We start from the raw sequence: 17,011 nt of genomic DNA on the forward strand, positions 1-17,011 counted from the left end.
CCAATATCACAGCACTCTATCTGAACCTGCCATATGCCCCAAATCTGACTTTCATTAATTCTAATGGTTCAGTTTTTGATTTACTTACAGGAAATCAAAGTCCTGCATTAAGTGAAGGTTTGGAAGATAATGATGAACCCATGCCTATGCCTGAGGATCTTTCAACCAATGCAGCGTCACAACAGGCTGCCAAGACTGAGAAATCTATTGGTAAGATATTTTATATATGTATGTATATATATATATATATATATATATATATATATATTTATATATATGTATATATATATATGACAACATGGGCATTTACAGATTTGTGTAAAAACGCTACAACCAAAATGTTTTATTCTCTCAAAAAATCACAAAAATGAAGCAATATGCGGTAGATGTTGAAAAAAAAAATGTCCCATTATTTTGTTTCTGCAGCTGCAATGCAAACTATGCGCTTCTATGGTAACAGACAGCAAACAAATTATATGTTATGCAATCCTGCAATGCAATCTGCAGTCTTATAATTTCTTCCTTTTGTCCCTTGGTGCTATCATACATTTGGCAGGTTAGCCAAAAGGAATGGACGGATAAAAAGAGGATATGCCTGCAGAATCTTTATGGATATGATGGATAAAAAGAGGATATGGCTGCAGAACATCATGCACCATACATACGCCAAAGTTTTACTATTTTTCACCCTGTTCACCATTTTAAGCAAATTTTCCGAAGCATGGGTTTGTGTTTTTTAAATTTTTCACATTCCAAATGATTTATGAAATAGTTCACCCTGTTTTGGTCAATTTTTAAGGCTGTGATTTTTAACCCCTTAAGGACGCAGCCCTTTTTCACCTTAAGGACTGAGCCCTTTTTCGCAATTCTGACCACCGTCGCTTTACGAATTAATAACTCGAAAACGCTTTTACCGAATATTCTGATTTTGAGATTGTTTTTTCGTGACATATTCTACTTTATTTTGGTGCCAAATTTTCGGCATTACTTGCATCCTTTTTTGGTGAAAAATCCCAACATTTCATGAAAATTTTGCATTTTTCTAACTTTGAAGCTCTCTACTTGTAAGGAAAATGGATATTTCAAATACATTTTATTTTAATTCACAAATACAATATGTCCACTTTATGTTGGCATCATAAAATGGACATATTTTTGCTTTTTGAAAAAAATTAGATCGGCTTCAAAGTAGAGCAGCAATTTTCAAAAATTTCATGAAAATTGCAAAATCTGAAGGGACAGATGTTACAGAACTACAACTCCCAGCATGCCTGGGCAGTCTAGGCATGCTGAGAGTTGTAGTTTGGCAATATCTGGAGGGCTACCGTTTGGGCACCACTGTAACAGTGGTCTCCAAACTGTGACCCTCCAGATGTTACAAAACTACTACTCCCAGCATGCCCAGACAGCCTTTGGCTGTCTGGGCACGCTGGGAGTTGCAGTTTGGCCTTCCTAGTGGTTGCCACAGTAAAGATCACTTTACTTTCACTTTCATTCCCCCCCCCCCCCCAATGTGGTTTCCCTACCATAGCCAGGTTTCAGCAGTCTCCAGTCTGCCCTGCCATTGGTCAGAATCAGTTCTGACCAATGGCAGGGGATAGGAGGAGATCGCAGCACTGCGACCTCGCTCCTAGCCCTCAGGATGATCAGGGCTGTCCCTGACAGCTCCGATCATCCCTATTTTCCAGGTTATTGGGTCACCAGAGACCCGATCAACCTGGAATAGCAGAAAATCGCATGTCTGAATTGACATGCGATTTTCTGCGATCGCCGACATGGGGGGTCTCAGGACCCCTCTCGGCGATGTGCCGGGATGCCGGGTCCGGCTAGCGGCGGGGACCGGAATTCCCTCAGGCGTATGCATACGCCCCACGTCCTTAAGGACTCGGGATGCAGGGCGTATGCATACGCCCGGCGTCCTTAAAAGGTTAATATGAAGGCGTTTAAAATGTGCCTGTCATTTGCAAAAACTTTTTATGCAATGTTGATAAGAACATTATATACATATTTGTAATATTTATTGCTTTAAAAAAATGTGTATACTTTTGGGTGAAAAATTTGTGTATATTCTTGGGTAAAAAAGCTTTTGCAAATTACAGTGCCTATATAAAGTTAAAAACACAAAAACACATTGATTTGATACATATAAGGGATAAATGGAAAAAATTGTGAATATTAAGTAAATGACCCCATGTTCTACATAGGAGCTGTAGAAGTGAAATGGTAGGAGATTTTTTAAATCTGGACCTACTGCAAAATTGCTTTAGTTTTTATTTTATATGCATTGAGAGAATAAACATTTTTTTGAAGAGGTGAACAGCCTTTAGAGGTAAGATTTAGTTGCAGTTACACTTTCCCTAATTTAAACTCTACCCATTTACTTAACTAAATTGCTCCACGCTATGGCTGTAAAATAATGAATTAAAGCATACTCAGCGCCCAGTCCATCAGTGGTTTTTCTCTTCTTCCTGGTGCCTGTCTTTACTTACCCTAATGATGTGCTCTCCCTAGCAGGCTTTTTAAAAAAAAACACAAATAAAGGCAGAAAACACCAGTAGTTTTATTTTCCCCAGTGTACACAGTTGTTCAAGTTTTTTTCCTAAGACTGCACCACACAAAAAACAGTGCAGTTTTTTAAATGCATATTTTTTGTTCTTAAAGCCAATTATGGATAACCGCATAAGGAAACATGAAAAGTAAAAGCCTATTCATAAATGCATACATCCACTCCTGTGAAGAAGAAAAAAAATGTACATCAAGAACTTGATGAGTGAATAAAGCCTTATTACACCTAGACTTCTTTCACAGCACATTTGTTAAGTATGCCAGAAATATGTCTAATATAATTAGACATTAGAAACAAATGGTCATATATAGACTATGTTTACATATGTATGACACTAAAGAAACACTTCTGGGTTTTAATTGTCCATACAATACACACTTACTACCAGTGTTCCTGTAGTATCATCTGTGTCCCCATAGCTCTGCTGCATCCATACATTTCAGTAGTGTAGTTGTGTTATGTGACCACCACTTTGACAAGCCTAAGGAAAGAACCTGTACCACATGCCACACCAGAGAGGTAGCAGAATATTAGGGATGTAACCCTTAGAGGACATGCAATGTACAAGTATGTACTAAGCACACAGCTACGAACATGTATGTCACGTGGTCCCGCTATCACTGTGTAGCCCAACATGGTGATCTGGCTAGCCAGCTGCTGTTCTGAGAAGCCGGGACCTCATGTATAATGCTGGACATCAGCGATCCTGCTGATGTCCACCATTTACCCTTCAGATGCCGTGATCAATACTGATTAAGGCATCTAAAATTATGCAGGGGTGTATAGACAAACATCAGACCCCTCCTGGTATAATCGCGGGGGTCCAATGTGTTAATATGACTGCCAGAGCTCCAATGACCTGCCACCTCACCAGCTAGCTGCTGCGCTCTTCTTCTCTGGTCTACCTTTTAGCAGACTAAAGAAGTAGATCGCAAATAATACAGATTAGTGCTATGCCTATGCATAGCACTGTTCAGTATTTGCAATGAAAAGATGTGGGGACTAAAAAAGTGTAAAAAATTGTATAATAAAAGACATATTTGGTATGTACGGTGAGTGGCGTAAACATAAAAAAAAAGTCCAATATTGCTGCTTTTACTCCCATCACATCCTAGAACAAATCACAAAATCACATATACACACAAACGTGGTATCGACAAAAACTACAGATCACACCACAAAAAATAAGCCCTCATACAGCCCCATATATGGAAAAAAGAGACAGTTATAGGGGTCAGAATAGGACAATTTTAACCCGTTCCAGATGCAGGGCTTACAGGTACGTCCTTGCCAGTTGGAACTTAAGGCACCAGGGCGCACCTGGTGTGCCCGCTGCTGCCCGTCATTAACCCTTTAGACACTGTGATCAATGCAGATCACAGTGTCTTAACCGAAAGTGAAAGTTGCTGGTTAACTCAGTAGAGCTTATCGTAGCCCCCCCCCCCCCCCCCCCCACAAAGTGATCACGGGGGGGGGGACCATAAACTAAGATGGCAGAGGAGGGTCCCCTAATCTGCCTCCTGCTACCGATTGCCCATTCACTGATGCAGCCTAGCTTAGCTAGGTTGTATTAGAGGATCACCGATAACACTATATAATTCTATGCTATAGGCATAGCATTAAACAGTTAATGCAATCTAATGATTGCATATAAAAATCCCATATGGGGACTTAATAAGTGTAAAAAAAAAAAAAATATATATATATATAAAAGTCTATATTAATTATATAAAACCCCCTCCCATAATACATAATAAAATCTCCCTTATTTTCCCATTTTTCAAAAAAGAAAAAAAAAGAAAATTAACATATTTGGTGTTACTATGGCCATGGTGACATCACATACGTCACATCATATATCAGAAAAAAAATTATAAAAAGTGATCAAAAAGTCCCATCAAAACAATAATGGTACCGGTAAAAACTGCAGATCACATTGCAAAAAATTAGCCCCATATACGGAAAAATAAAAAAGTTATAAAAGGAGAGTTTTAAGCATAGTGATTTTGTTAAATACAGTTTGACTTTTTGTTAAAGTACAATAATAAAAAAAAACTATTTATATTCGGATATCGTTTTTATCGCATTGACCTACAAAACAAATAGAACATAATTTTTACCATAAAGTAAAAATGATGTAAAAAGAAAACCCCCCAAATTTGCACAATTGCGGATTTCTTTTCAATTTCCCCACACAAATTATATTTTTTCTTTATTTTCATCTACATTTAATGCTCAATAAAAGGTATCATTAGAAAGTACAACTGGTTGTGCACAAAACAAGCCCTGACATAGGTCTGTAGATGTTAAAATAAAAGAGTTGTTGCTCTTAGAAGACGAGGATGAAAAAAATGAAAACGCAAAAATGAATCTCACCCCCTATCCAAAGGATGTCTGATTGTGGGGGTCCACAAACCTCCCCACCCCCCTAACACACACACACAAAATTTTCGGACTGGGACCCCGGCATTCTAAACATTTATGTTCAGAACGCCAGTTTTGGTGGCCGTGGTCGTGATGTTACGCCCTCTCCATTCTTGTCTATGGAAGGGGACGTGACCTTAAGGGGTTAAACTTACTAATTTTTGTTTCTTTTACAAGCATAGCAATAATTTAAAAAAAAAAAGCATGTAAACATGGGTATCATTTTAATTGTACTGACCCACAGAATAAATAAAACATGTCAGTTTTACTGTAACACTTACAGCTTAAAAATAAAACCCTCCAAAATTTCTTCTTTTCAATTTCCCCACACAAATAATATTTTTTTGTTGTGCCATACATTTTATGGTAAAATGAAAGGTGCCATTACAAAGAAAAATTGGTCACGCAAAAAACAAGCCCTTACATAGTTATGCCTCTTAGAAGGCGAGAAGGAAAAAACGAAAATGCAAAAATGAAATTTTCTGTGTCCTTAAGGCCAAAATGGGCTGTGTCCTTCAGGGGTTTGGAAGTGACAAAATAGGGGATTCGGTTCAGTGGTTAACACAATAAAGGACAGTGCACTGTTGGATTTGGATAGGTTAGAAGATTTGGCTGAAAAGTGGCAGATGAAGTTCAACACTAATAAATGTAAGGTTATGTACATGGGGAGGAAAAATTTAGGCTAGGAATATTTACTTAATGGGAAAACCCTGGGTTCAACTCACATGGAGAAAGACTTAGCAGTTGTTTTTTTACAGTAAATGTAACTGTAGCAACCAGTGCTAGACAAGTTTTGCAAGGCAAAACTAAAAACTTTTGGGGACATGTATCAAATCCTGGGTAGAGGAAGAGTGGTGCAATTGCATATAGCAACCAATCAGAATGCATCATTCATTTATTTATTTATTTATTTTTTTAAAAGGTCACTGAAAAATGAAAGAATCAATCTGATTGGTTGCTATGGGCAACTGCACCACTCTTCCTGATAAATATCCCTCCTTGACTGTATATTATACAATCCATAAATACTTTTATCAAACAGTTTTGGACCCTTGTACTGTGACTTCATGCTGAATCTGTATATGAGGGAGCAGCTGGCATATATTTTTTTGGATAACCTGGTTCTTTCCTTTCCTTTAGAGGGTACCTGGCAAACTGAGAGATGAACAGGGAAAGTTTGATTTAACTGTTTCAATTCACAGTTTCTTTGACAGTTTTGAAATTGTACTTACAAGTTTAAGCTGCAACTACTAAAAGATTTTAAAAATTTTATATTTCTTTTGTCAAATGTTCTGTTTGAACGCTCAATTATGGAGGGATTCTTTTTTAGAGGCACTACTACTAAGGCATATGGTACAGGTCAAAGGAACTTTACACAGTACACAGATGGCTCTATGTGCTGCTGTACTGGCTCTGTGCAGATAGTTGAAACAATAGTAGTGAGCTTATGAACTGCACTTCCACCTCTACATGTTGCGAAAAGAAAGATATTAAAGTTACAGTTATTAAAGTTACAGTTATTAAAGTTATTTAGGCAAATTGCTTCCATTGCTTGATAAAAATTACAGTTCCTTTATCCCAGTAGTGCTTATATTTCACTTTCTCATGTTAGCTAGAGAAAAAAAATCATATGCTTCTTACAAAGCATGAAATTTGCTTGTGATTCATTCCCAAGTAAACATTGAATTGTGCAGTCAAGGTATTCCAAACACAGAATTATCACGTTTGTGTCTCATTCAATTCTTCCAGGAACATAGCTACTATGCTAGACCTGAAACCATTCGAGGAATGATTGGCTTTAAATTATGCCAACTTCATGCTTCATCTCTAACGTAGAAGAATAAGCTATGTAGCTGGAATTGAGCTTCTGTCTCTTTTTTTTTTACATTATTTTGCCTCCACAATGCAAAACATCTCTTTTTACTAGATTTGAGATATTCTGAATTACACCACAAAATGTGACTATGGGGGAGATTTATCAAAACCTGTTGTGGTAAAGTGCATGCAAAAGTGGTGGTTATAGTCTGCTAGGGCTCTTTTGTTTAAAGGAAAATTGTCAGCAAGTTCACCCACACTAAACCCAATACATTGGGAGTCTGTAACGTGCTCAATTACAAAACTACCAAGTTTTGTTTTGGCCGAATTTGAGTCCTCTAAAGTGTCCACCATCCATCCCGGTTTTGCATGCAGCAGGCAAGCAAAAAATGTATATGCAACAAGGGGGCGGGCTTCAGGCGCCTGCTTTTGAAACACAAAGTAAGATTGCCGGCGGGGGACCCGCCTGCTGCGTGCAAAACCAGGATGGATGGCATACACTTCAGAGGACGCAAACTCGGCCAAAACAAAACTTTACTAAATAAGTTAGCACGTTACAGACTCCTATTTACCCACACTATAACCCAATATATTGGGTTTAGTATGGGTGAGCTTGCTGACTGTTTTCCTTTTAGTTACATGGGCTGTATTACCTGGACTGGAGGACAGGTTGGAGGTTTCAGTGCGCCAGTGTACACCCCTAGTTCACTATGGGTTTTCCCTTCTCCAAGGTGTTCTCAGGTAAGGCTTCCTGTGTTGATTGCTGAGGAGGAAACCGTACAACACAAAAGACTGTTTGGGTTTGAGAGCTGTAGGAGAGAATGAGATGAAAAGCAGCAACAGCCAGCACTGCAGCTCAAACCTACCAAGTCTGAACCTTCCTCTATGGACAATTTGTGAGTTTGACATTAGGCCTGCAGTAGGATAGTGAGGTATCCTGATGTTTAGTTAGAGCCGGACAGGCTAAGGTTTTGTTTTCTTTGTTTGCACTGTGCTTTGTGCCTAAAGTCATTGAAGTTAACATCCTCCTGGACGTTTGAAACCCGCTGCCTGTGTGAATACTGTCATTGCCGACCCCACCGCGTGAGCTGTTCCCTACAATGTCTAGAGGAAAAGTTGCCCATAACAACCAATCAGATTGCTTCTTTCATTTCTGAAAAGGCCTCTGCAAAATGAAATAAGCTATCTGATTGGTTGCTATGGGCAGCTCAGCAACTTATCCTCTGGGCAGTTTTGATAAATATCCCTTTTATATTCTTAGATGTCCCCTTATATACTATGCACCCAATCATAGCTAAATGTGCAACTGGAGAAAATGTTTAATATGAGCATTTAAATATTTAACCTCTTAACGACCACGGACGTATATTTACGTCCGTGGCAGGCTCCCGTTATGTGAAGCTTCATACTTGCTGGGTCCCGGTCGCCGATCAGCTGATGTCCGGTATTAAAGGGATACTCCGCCCCTAGACATCTTATCCCCTATCCAAAGGATAGGGGATAAGATGTCAGATCGCCGTGGTCCCGCTGCTGGGGAGCCCCGGGATCCCCGCTGCGGCACCCCGCTATCATTACAGCACAGAGCGAGTTCACTCTGTGCGTAATGACGGGCGATACAGGGGACGGAGCAGCGTGACGTCATGGCTCCGCCCCTCGTGACATCACGGCCCGTCCCCTTAATGCAAGTCTATGGCAGGGGGGGGTGACGACCACCACGTCCCCTCCCATAGACTTGTATTGAAAGGGGCGAGCCGTGACGTCACGAGGGGCAGAGCCGTGACGTAACGATGCTCCGGCCCCTGTATTGCCCGTCATTACGTGCAGAGCGAACTTGCTCTGTGCTGTAATGATAGCGGGGTGCCGCAGCGGGGATCCCAGGGCTCCCCGGCAGTGGGACCACGGCGATCTGACATCTTATACCCTATCCTTTGTATAGGAGATAAGATGTCTAGGGGGCGTAGTACCCCTTTAACCCTTTAGACGCCGCGATCAAAGTTGATCATGGCATCTAAAGCGGGAGAAAATACCGAGCTGTTCGGGACCGCCACCGTGAAATCGCGGCATCCCGAACAGCTGAGTGGACAGCGGAGGCGCCTTACCTTACTCCTCGCTGTCCGATTGTTGCTCCATTGCTCCAAGCCTGAGATCCAGGCTGGAGCAATCGAGCACAGGTTACACTGATCAATGTTATGCTGTGGCATAGCATTGTTCAGTGTATGCAATCAAATGATTGAATATAAAAGTACACTATGGGGCTAAAAAAAAAAAGTTAATAATGTGATTTAACCCCTTCCTGAATAAAAGTTTGAATCACCCCTCTTTTCCCATAAAAAAATGTAAACAAAAATAAACATATATTGCCGCATGCATAAATGTCCGAACTATAAAAATACAATGTTAATTAAACCGCACGGTCAATGTCAAAAAAATGCCAATGTCCAAAATTGCGTATTTTTGGTCGATTTGTATACCATAAAAAATTTATAAAAAGCGATCAAAAAGTCCCATCAAAACAAAAATGGTACCATAAAAACTTCAAATCACGGCACAAACATCTGTTATAGGGGTCAAAAGAGGACATTTTTAAACGTACTAATTTTCGTGCAAACAGTTACGGTATAATCAAACCTATATAAGTTGGGTGTCATTTTAATTGTATGGAACTACAGAATAAAGATAAGCACAAAAAAATTGCCCTCATACTGCCCCGTATACGAAATTAAAATTGGGTATCATTGCAACCGTATGGACCCACAGAATAAATGTATGGTGTCATTTTTACCGAAAAGTGCACTGTGTAGAATCGGAAGCTCCCAAAATTTACAAAATAGCATTTTTTTTTTTTTTCAATTTTACCTCACGAATAATTTTTATGCTTTCGCCATTAATTTTGGGGTGAAATAATTGAAGTCATTACAAAATACAATAATACAATTGGTGGCGCAAAAAAGAAGCCCTCATATGAGTCTGTAGGTGCAAAATTGAAAGCATTCTGATTTTTAGAAGGGGAGGTGCAAAAACGAAAAAACCTTAAGGAGTTAAGGGCATTTCAAGTTAAATTATTTTTATTATCATATATTAGTAAGCAATCTGGAAAATGGCATAAGAAGACTTGTGTTTTTTGGTAGGAACAGTGACTGTTAAAGGAAGTCATCATTATCTTCTGTCTGCATCTATTTTTTGGTGATGAACTCCAAAGTTTATCTAGGATATTCTTGCTGTGACTGACAAACAAGAAGCATGCTAAGGAGAAAAAAGTATTTAGTCAGCCACCAATTGTGCAAGTTCTCCCACTTAAAAAAGATGAGCGAGGCCTGTAATGGTCACCTACAAACAAGCAAGATTTCTGGCTCTCACAGACCTGTAACTTCTACTAAAGAATCTCCTCTCTCCTCCACTTGTTGCCTGTATTAATGGCACCTGTTTGAACTTGTTATCAGTATAAAAGACACCTGTCCACAACCTCAAACAGTCACACTCCAAACTCCACTATGTCCAAGACCAAAGAACTGTTGAAGGACACCAGAAACAAAATTGTAGACCTGCACCAGGCTGGGAAGACTGAATCTGCAATAGGCAAGCAGCTTGGTGTGAAGAAATCAACTGTGGGAGCAACTATTAGAAAATGGAAGACCTAAAAGACCACTGATAATCTCCCACGATCTGGGGCTCCACGCAAGATCTCACCCTGTGGTGTCAAAATTATCATAAGAATGGTGGGCAAGAATCCCAGAACCACGCGGGAGGGACCGAGTGAATGACCTACAGAGAGCTGGGACCAAAGTAACAAAGGCCACTATCAGTAACACACTACGCCGCCAGGAACTCAAATCATGCAGTGCCAGACGTGTCCCTCTGCTTAAGCCAGTACATGTCTGGACCTGTCTGAAGTTTGCTAGAGAGCATTTGGATGATCCAGAAGAGGATTGGGAGAATGTTATATGGTCAGATGGAACCAAATAGATCTTTTTGGTAAAAACTCAACTTGTCGTGTTTGGAGGAGAAAGAATGCTGAGTTGCATCCAAAGAACACCATATCTACTGTGAAGCATGGGGTTGGAAACATCATGCTTTGGGGCTGTTTTTCAGCAAAGGGAACAGGCCGACTGACCGTGTAAAGGAAAGAATGAATGGGGCCATGTATTGTGAGATTTTGAGTGAAAACCTCCTTCCATCTGCAAGGACATTGAAGATAAAATATGGCTGGGTCTTTCTCGCATGACAATGATCCCAAACAAAATACGGACGCCTTCAGTTCCAGAGGTACTTGAGCCCGCTCCTTCCTGGTTGCCAAAGATCAGGGCCTTGATCACTATATCCTGGAACTGAAAGAATGTTCCCGTTTTGCCAGTGCTTCGAAAGAATGCTGATGGCTCACGCCATCCATGCATTGACTACAGGGGACTTAACAAAATCACAGTCAAGAACCGTTACCTTCTACCTCTTATCTCAGAACTTTTTGACCGTCTACGTGGTGCCAAGGTCTTCTCCAAATTGGACTTACGTGGAGCGTATAACCTCATTCGTATCCGCAAGGGAGATGAGTGGAAAACGGCCTTCAATACTCGTGACGGACATTTTGAGTATCTCGTAATGCCATTTGGTCTCTGCAATGCTCCAGCTGTTTTTCAGGAGTTTGTCAATGATATCTTCCGTGATCTTCTCTACACCTGTGTTGTCGTATACCTAGATGACATCCTGATCTTCTCTTCCAACTTAGAGGAGCATCGTACTCATGTTTGTCTGGTTCTTCAGTGAAGAAGAATAATCTCTACGACAAACTGGAGAAATGCCTGTTCCAGAAATCTAGCCTTCCATTTCTTGGCTACATTGTTTCTCACCAGGACCTGCAGGTGGATCCAGATAAATTGTCTGCAGTATTGGATTGGCCTCGTCCTTTGGGCCTACGTGCTATTCAACGCATTCTGGGGTTCGCAAACTATTATCGTCAATTTATCCCACATTTTTCATCCTTAGTTGCTCCAATCATGGCTCTCACTAAGAAGGCATCTAATCCTAAGTCTTGGCCTCAAGAGTCGAAGAGGCCTTCTCTCGTTTAAAGTCTGCGTTTGCCACTGCTCCCGTGCTTACAAGACCTGATCCAGAGAGGCCCTTTGCTTTGGAGGTTGATGCCTCATCTATTGGAGTGAGTGCCGTTCTTACTCAGAAAAGCGCCAAGGGCAAGGCTGTTACTTGTGGGTTCTTCTCCAAGACCTTCTCTCCTACTGAGAGGAATTGCTCCATTGGAGATCTTGAACTCCTCGCTATCAATCTAGCTTTGGAGGAATGGCAACATTTATTGGAAGGTTCTTCTCATCCGGTCAGCATCTACTAAGACCATAAAAATCTTCTATACCTTCAGTCTGCTCAGCAACGTGGTCACTATTCTTTTCTAGGTTCAACTTCTTCATTCACTTCTTTCCAGCAGACAAAAACATCAGGGCTGATGCTCTCGCCAGGTCCTCTGACGTCATTGGTTTGGACTCCACGCCTAGGCATATTATTCCTCCTGACCATTTGATTCCTGCAGCTCCTGCCGAGATTCAGCAAGTTCCTCCGGGAAAATCCTTTGTGCCTGCCAGATTGAGATGCAAGGTCCTGAAATGGGATCATTCTTCCTTGACAGCAGGACATCCTGGAATACGCAAGGCTCAAGTTCTTATCTCCCAGTATTACTGGTGGCCCCATCTTGAACACGATGTTTCTGATTTTGTTCGGTCCTGTGAAACTTGTGCCCGCGACAAAACTCCTCGACAGAGACCTGCAGGACTCTTGCAGCCTTTACCCATTCCAGAGACTCCCTGGTCGCATATCGCCATGGATTTCATCACCGATTTGCCACCATCTCATAATAACACTGTCATCTGGGTCTTTGTAGATCGGTTTTCCAAGATGGCTCATTTCATTCCTCTACCAGGTCTTCCTTCTGCCCCGCAGCTGGCGAAGTACTTCTTGTTGCATGTCTTTCGTTTACATGGTCTTCCTCAGCATATCGTTTCGGACCGAGGTGTGCAGTTTGTCTGGCGTAATTGTCTGGACATCAATCTTCTCCTCGGCCTACCATCCTCAGTACAACGGTTTGGTCCTAGAGACTTTTCTTCGGCATTTTGTTTTAACTCGCCAAGACGATTCGGTCAACCTTCTTCCCTGGGCTGAATTATCATATAATCATAAGGATTCCGAGTCCACGAGATTGTCTCCTTTTTTTGTTGTCTACGGACTCCATCCCCATCCTCTTCTTCCTCTCCCAGTCTCCTCCGGTGTGTCTGCTGTTGATGAGCTGGTCCGTGACTTCTCTACTATCTGGCAAACCGGCAATCGTTATCTCAGGCTTCTTCACGCATGAAGGCACAAGTGGATAAAAGTAAAAGACCTCCTGAGTAGAGATCTTGGGAGCCTAAGGAGAATATCCTGGACCGTGACCTTCTCAGAAGTTGAAAGACGAAAAAGGAGGGGGAGACCAAAGGGGGGAGGGGGTACTGTTACGTTATGCGCTCCGGCCGCAAACGCTGGCCGTGAGTACATGGTCCCGTTACCTGCTGCTGCCAGTGGGGCAGCAGTTATCCCTCCTGTGCCTTGCATCTCCTCAGCCACCTGTGTGGTCAAGCCGTGCCAGGGGAAGTGACCTGGGTGCCGCTTGCCGCAGCAAGTCCATCCCGCTTTGCGGCAGGCTCTGGTGAAAATCAGCAGCACCTTAGACTCTGCTCCCTGGTACAGTCCGAGTCATCTGCCACACAGGTCCAGCGGATCCACATCCACCGGGGTACCTGTCTTATGAAACGTGAGTGTTACATACATACTGAGAAGTATTAGGAAATGACATAGGTTGCATGCTCATCTGGTTTTCTATGACTCACGTGGCCTAGTTTATGCGACACTACTTATTGTGTACTTTAGTATGTTTAAAACCTTTTTACTAATGCATTAAAACTATTCTGTTCATGTGATGTAACATGAGAGGGAACAGTGTGGATGTGATGGGAGTTGGGTGTTAGAGTTTCTATATAATGGATATTGGGAAACTATTTCTTGTCTACCTTTGCTGTAATGTCCTCTTTTTTCCTTCAAAACATCAATAAAAAAAACTATGAAAATGCCACAGTATATGATGAGTGTGCAAAGTTTGAAGTATTTCTATGCACCTCTAAGCCAAACACAGTTTCTCTCCTGAAACAGGAGCTCCATCCCATTTCTCACAGTCCTTGCTATTCTACAACACAGCACTGGGAGTCTACAGACCTAATATTCCAGTTCACTAAACAGTGCCAATAATTTACTTACACATCAGTAAAGAAGGTGGAGACCTCCAAAACGAATCTACTTTTATAAGCCCAAACTGTTTTGTCGAGGTGTGTGCCAAAATGTGGCACAGTTAGAATTTGCAACCAAAAATGTAAAAGACTGACCCTCAATTTTACTTTAAAAAAAAACAAACCTTAAAAGGGGCATGGCTACTGGGGAAAGGGGGGAAGGCTACCGAAAAAGGGTCGTGCTCCGACATTTTTGAAAAATCCCAAAATATTTACTAATGTTTCTGCAGAAAATGTGGTGGATTTAAGCTCTGAAAAATCCGACAGCTCAGAGCAGTTGTAAAAAAAAAGCAAAACCTAGGAAAAAGTTCAAAACATAGGGAGACATTAGTAAAAACCGTGGAAAAATACCTGTCAGGAATCAAAACCCACAAAGAATACTACACTCCACTCTTTAATTTCCCTTAAGATTTTGAGACCCCAAAAATTCCTAATCATTTCACGCTTTCTCCATACGGTTTGGTGTCTATTACCATATACAATATACATTCAACACACTCCTGCTTTGATGTCCATAAATCCTATTTTAATCTCTTTTCCCATGTATATGTTATCACAAGACATTTTCACAGCAATTGAACATATAATGTGATCAGTTAACTCGTGCAGAATGTTTCTAAATTCAGTAGCCCGCTTTCAGAACATCTCTTCAATATGAGTCTCCATATACAAGACTTCCGCTGTGCACATAATTTTATATGCAAAACACTACCCTGCACCAATCTTTGTTTAGAATACCCCTCACCCAACATCAGACAAATAGAATACAAATATATAATGCACAAAACACCACAGATATAATTATAAAGATCATTTAAATAAATAAATTACAATGTGGGATCTCCCATAGGATTCACATATAACAAATTCCAAATAGAGTTACTTATACAAAAGGCTGATACATTAAAGGCCACATGTTCCACTCATGCAGAAATCATCCCTATATTAACTTAACTACTATGTTGTTTAAAGTTTTTAAACATTTTTTTTTCTAAGTTTAGATCCACTTGAATATAATGTGAGGGAGAGAGAAAGCAAAGCGCTCCAAAGTGCAGAAAAAACAATGAATTGGAGAGCCCCCCACAAAGTGAAGACTCACCAGATGGTGGTGTGCAAAACGTAAAGGCACAACACTCGTAAATGCATTCTCTTTGTGGAGGAGTAGTGATCGTGGACTGCAGCTTATCCCACCCAGGCTGTGCAGCGAGGGAATAAACGGAACTCCAGGGTGTCACACCACTAAAGGTGCGGGCAGAAACAGGATATTTTTGCAGCGCTGTCCAGATGTCTGATGAAAAGGACGGAGCGTCCTTGAAACGCGTTTCATGTATTATTATTTATTAATAAATGTATTTCACCCAAACTTGGCCCATGGACAGCGCTGCAAAAATATCCTGCTTCTGCCCGCACCTTTAGTGGTGTGACACCCTGGAGTTTCTACTTGAATATAATGGCCTTCATTTACTAAGAGTGTTGGGTTTTTACTAGTGTGAAATGTTGTTTCAGACTTGCATGATTCCACTCTATTTACTATGGGAATTCACAGGGAAAATTTCAAGCCATTTCTTTACTGGATTTTCTGTGAATTGTATAGTAAATTGGCCGGATTGTGAAACTATGCCCACTTTTGAGTCGACCACGCCCCATTTGTGACAAACCACACCTTTTCGGGTTGTTGGATTTTCCTGGCGCACACTGGTGAAGGCTGGCACAGACAGGTCGTATACAGTATGCGCCAAAATAGCTTGAAATAACCCAATAAATACTAGTTGGTTTTAGCTTAGTAAATGAGGGCCAATATGTGCATCCTGCCTCGCTAACATCTTTATACCTTTAGGGCAGCCATCTGTACTGTTATGTCTTCAAGGGGTACTCCGGCACTAAGACATCTTATCCCCTATCCAAAGCATAGGGGATAAGATGCCTGATCGCAGAGGTCCCGCCGCTGGGGACCCCCGTGATCTTCCATGCCGCACCCCGTTAGAATCAGCCCCCGGAGCGTGCTCGCTGCGGGTCTGATTACTGGCAATCACGGGGACGGAGCATAGTGACGTCACGGCTCCGCCCCCGTGTGACGTCCCCTCCATGCAAGCCTATGGAGGGGGCGGGACCCCGCAATCAGGCATCTTATCTCCCCTATCCTTTGGATCACTAAGGCAGTTAAGATAAATTGGTTTTAAATAAATTTAGTTTTAAACTCTTTCTGGCAATATTGGCCACATGAAAATTTTACAGAAGCCTATGTATGATACATTGGTTTGGGTGAGCCCTGGTGCCTTTTATTTTTAGGTACTATTAACCTTTTAGTGACCAAGAAAATAGTTTGTTGACGTCTAAGAGCCATAACTTTTTTTTACCTTTCCATATAACAAAGCCATATGAGGGCTTGTTTTTGGGAGATCAATTATACTTTCAAAGGATATTCTTCATTTTACAGTAAAATATACACATTACTGTGTCCGTGATTTTTCTACTTGTGCAAATAATATTTTTTTTTAAACTGTATTTATTGTGATATGTACAAATAAAAGAATTCAAAGCAGTGTACATCTTCCAGATAAGGATAAAGTACTGCAGGCCAGTCAAAAAAAGCATCCCAAATACATAAGACCAATAGTAGCAAGGCAATGTACACTTAATCTTCCCACAATAGGTGGGGGACCTGAAAAAACATACGTTAACTGGCCTATGGCCAATTGATAACAAAACAGAATAGAACAAAACAGAAAAGACAACGACACAGAAGCACAAACATAGACCTCCACGCTCGACGACCGCACAATAGAATATAAATAAAATGAGGAGAGATGGAGAGAATCAGGATGGAAAGGGGGGATCCAAAACTCAATAGCGGAGTAATTAGTTTGAGGTGAATAACGCCAAGCACCCCAAACCT

At 41.1% G+C, this 17,011-nt stretch overlaps 1 protein-coding gene across 23 annotated transcripts in view; it reads left to right on the forward strand.

The window, feature by feature from the left end:
* Positions 1–17,011, forward strand: part of IKZF1 (IKAROS family zinc finger 1) — a 373,972-nt gene that overhangs the window by 228,765 nt on the left and 128,196 nt on the right. For 22 of the 23 annotated variants that reach the window (XM_056520296.1, XM_056520301.1, XM_056520299.1 and 19 more), the window contains one exon: positions 91–210. The exons of the other annotated variant lie outside the window; for it this stretch is intronic. In XM_056520296.1, the coding sequence (XP_056376271.1) occupies positions 91–210 (120 nt within the window). The remainder of the gene's footprint in view (positions 1–90; positions 211–17,011) is intronic. 23 annotated transcript variants of the gene reach the window in all.

The sequence above is a fragment of the Hyla sarda genome, chromosome 5 (assembly GCF_029499605.1).
Source record: "Hyla sarda isolate aHylSar1 chromosome 5, aHylSar1.hap1, whole genome shotgun sequence".
Classification (NCBI taxonomy): Eukaryota; Metazoa; Chordata; class Amphibia; order Anura; family Hylidae; genus Hyla; species Hyla sarda.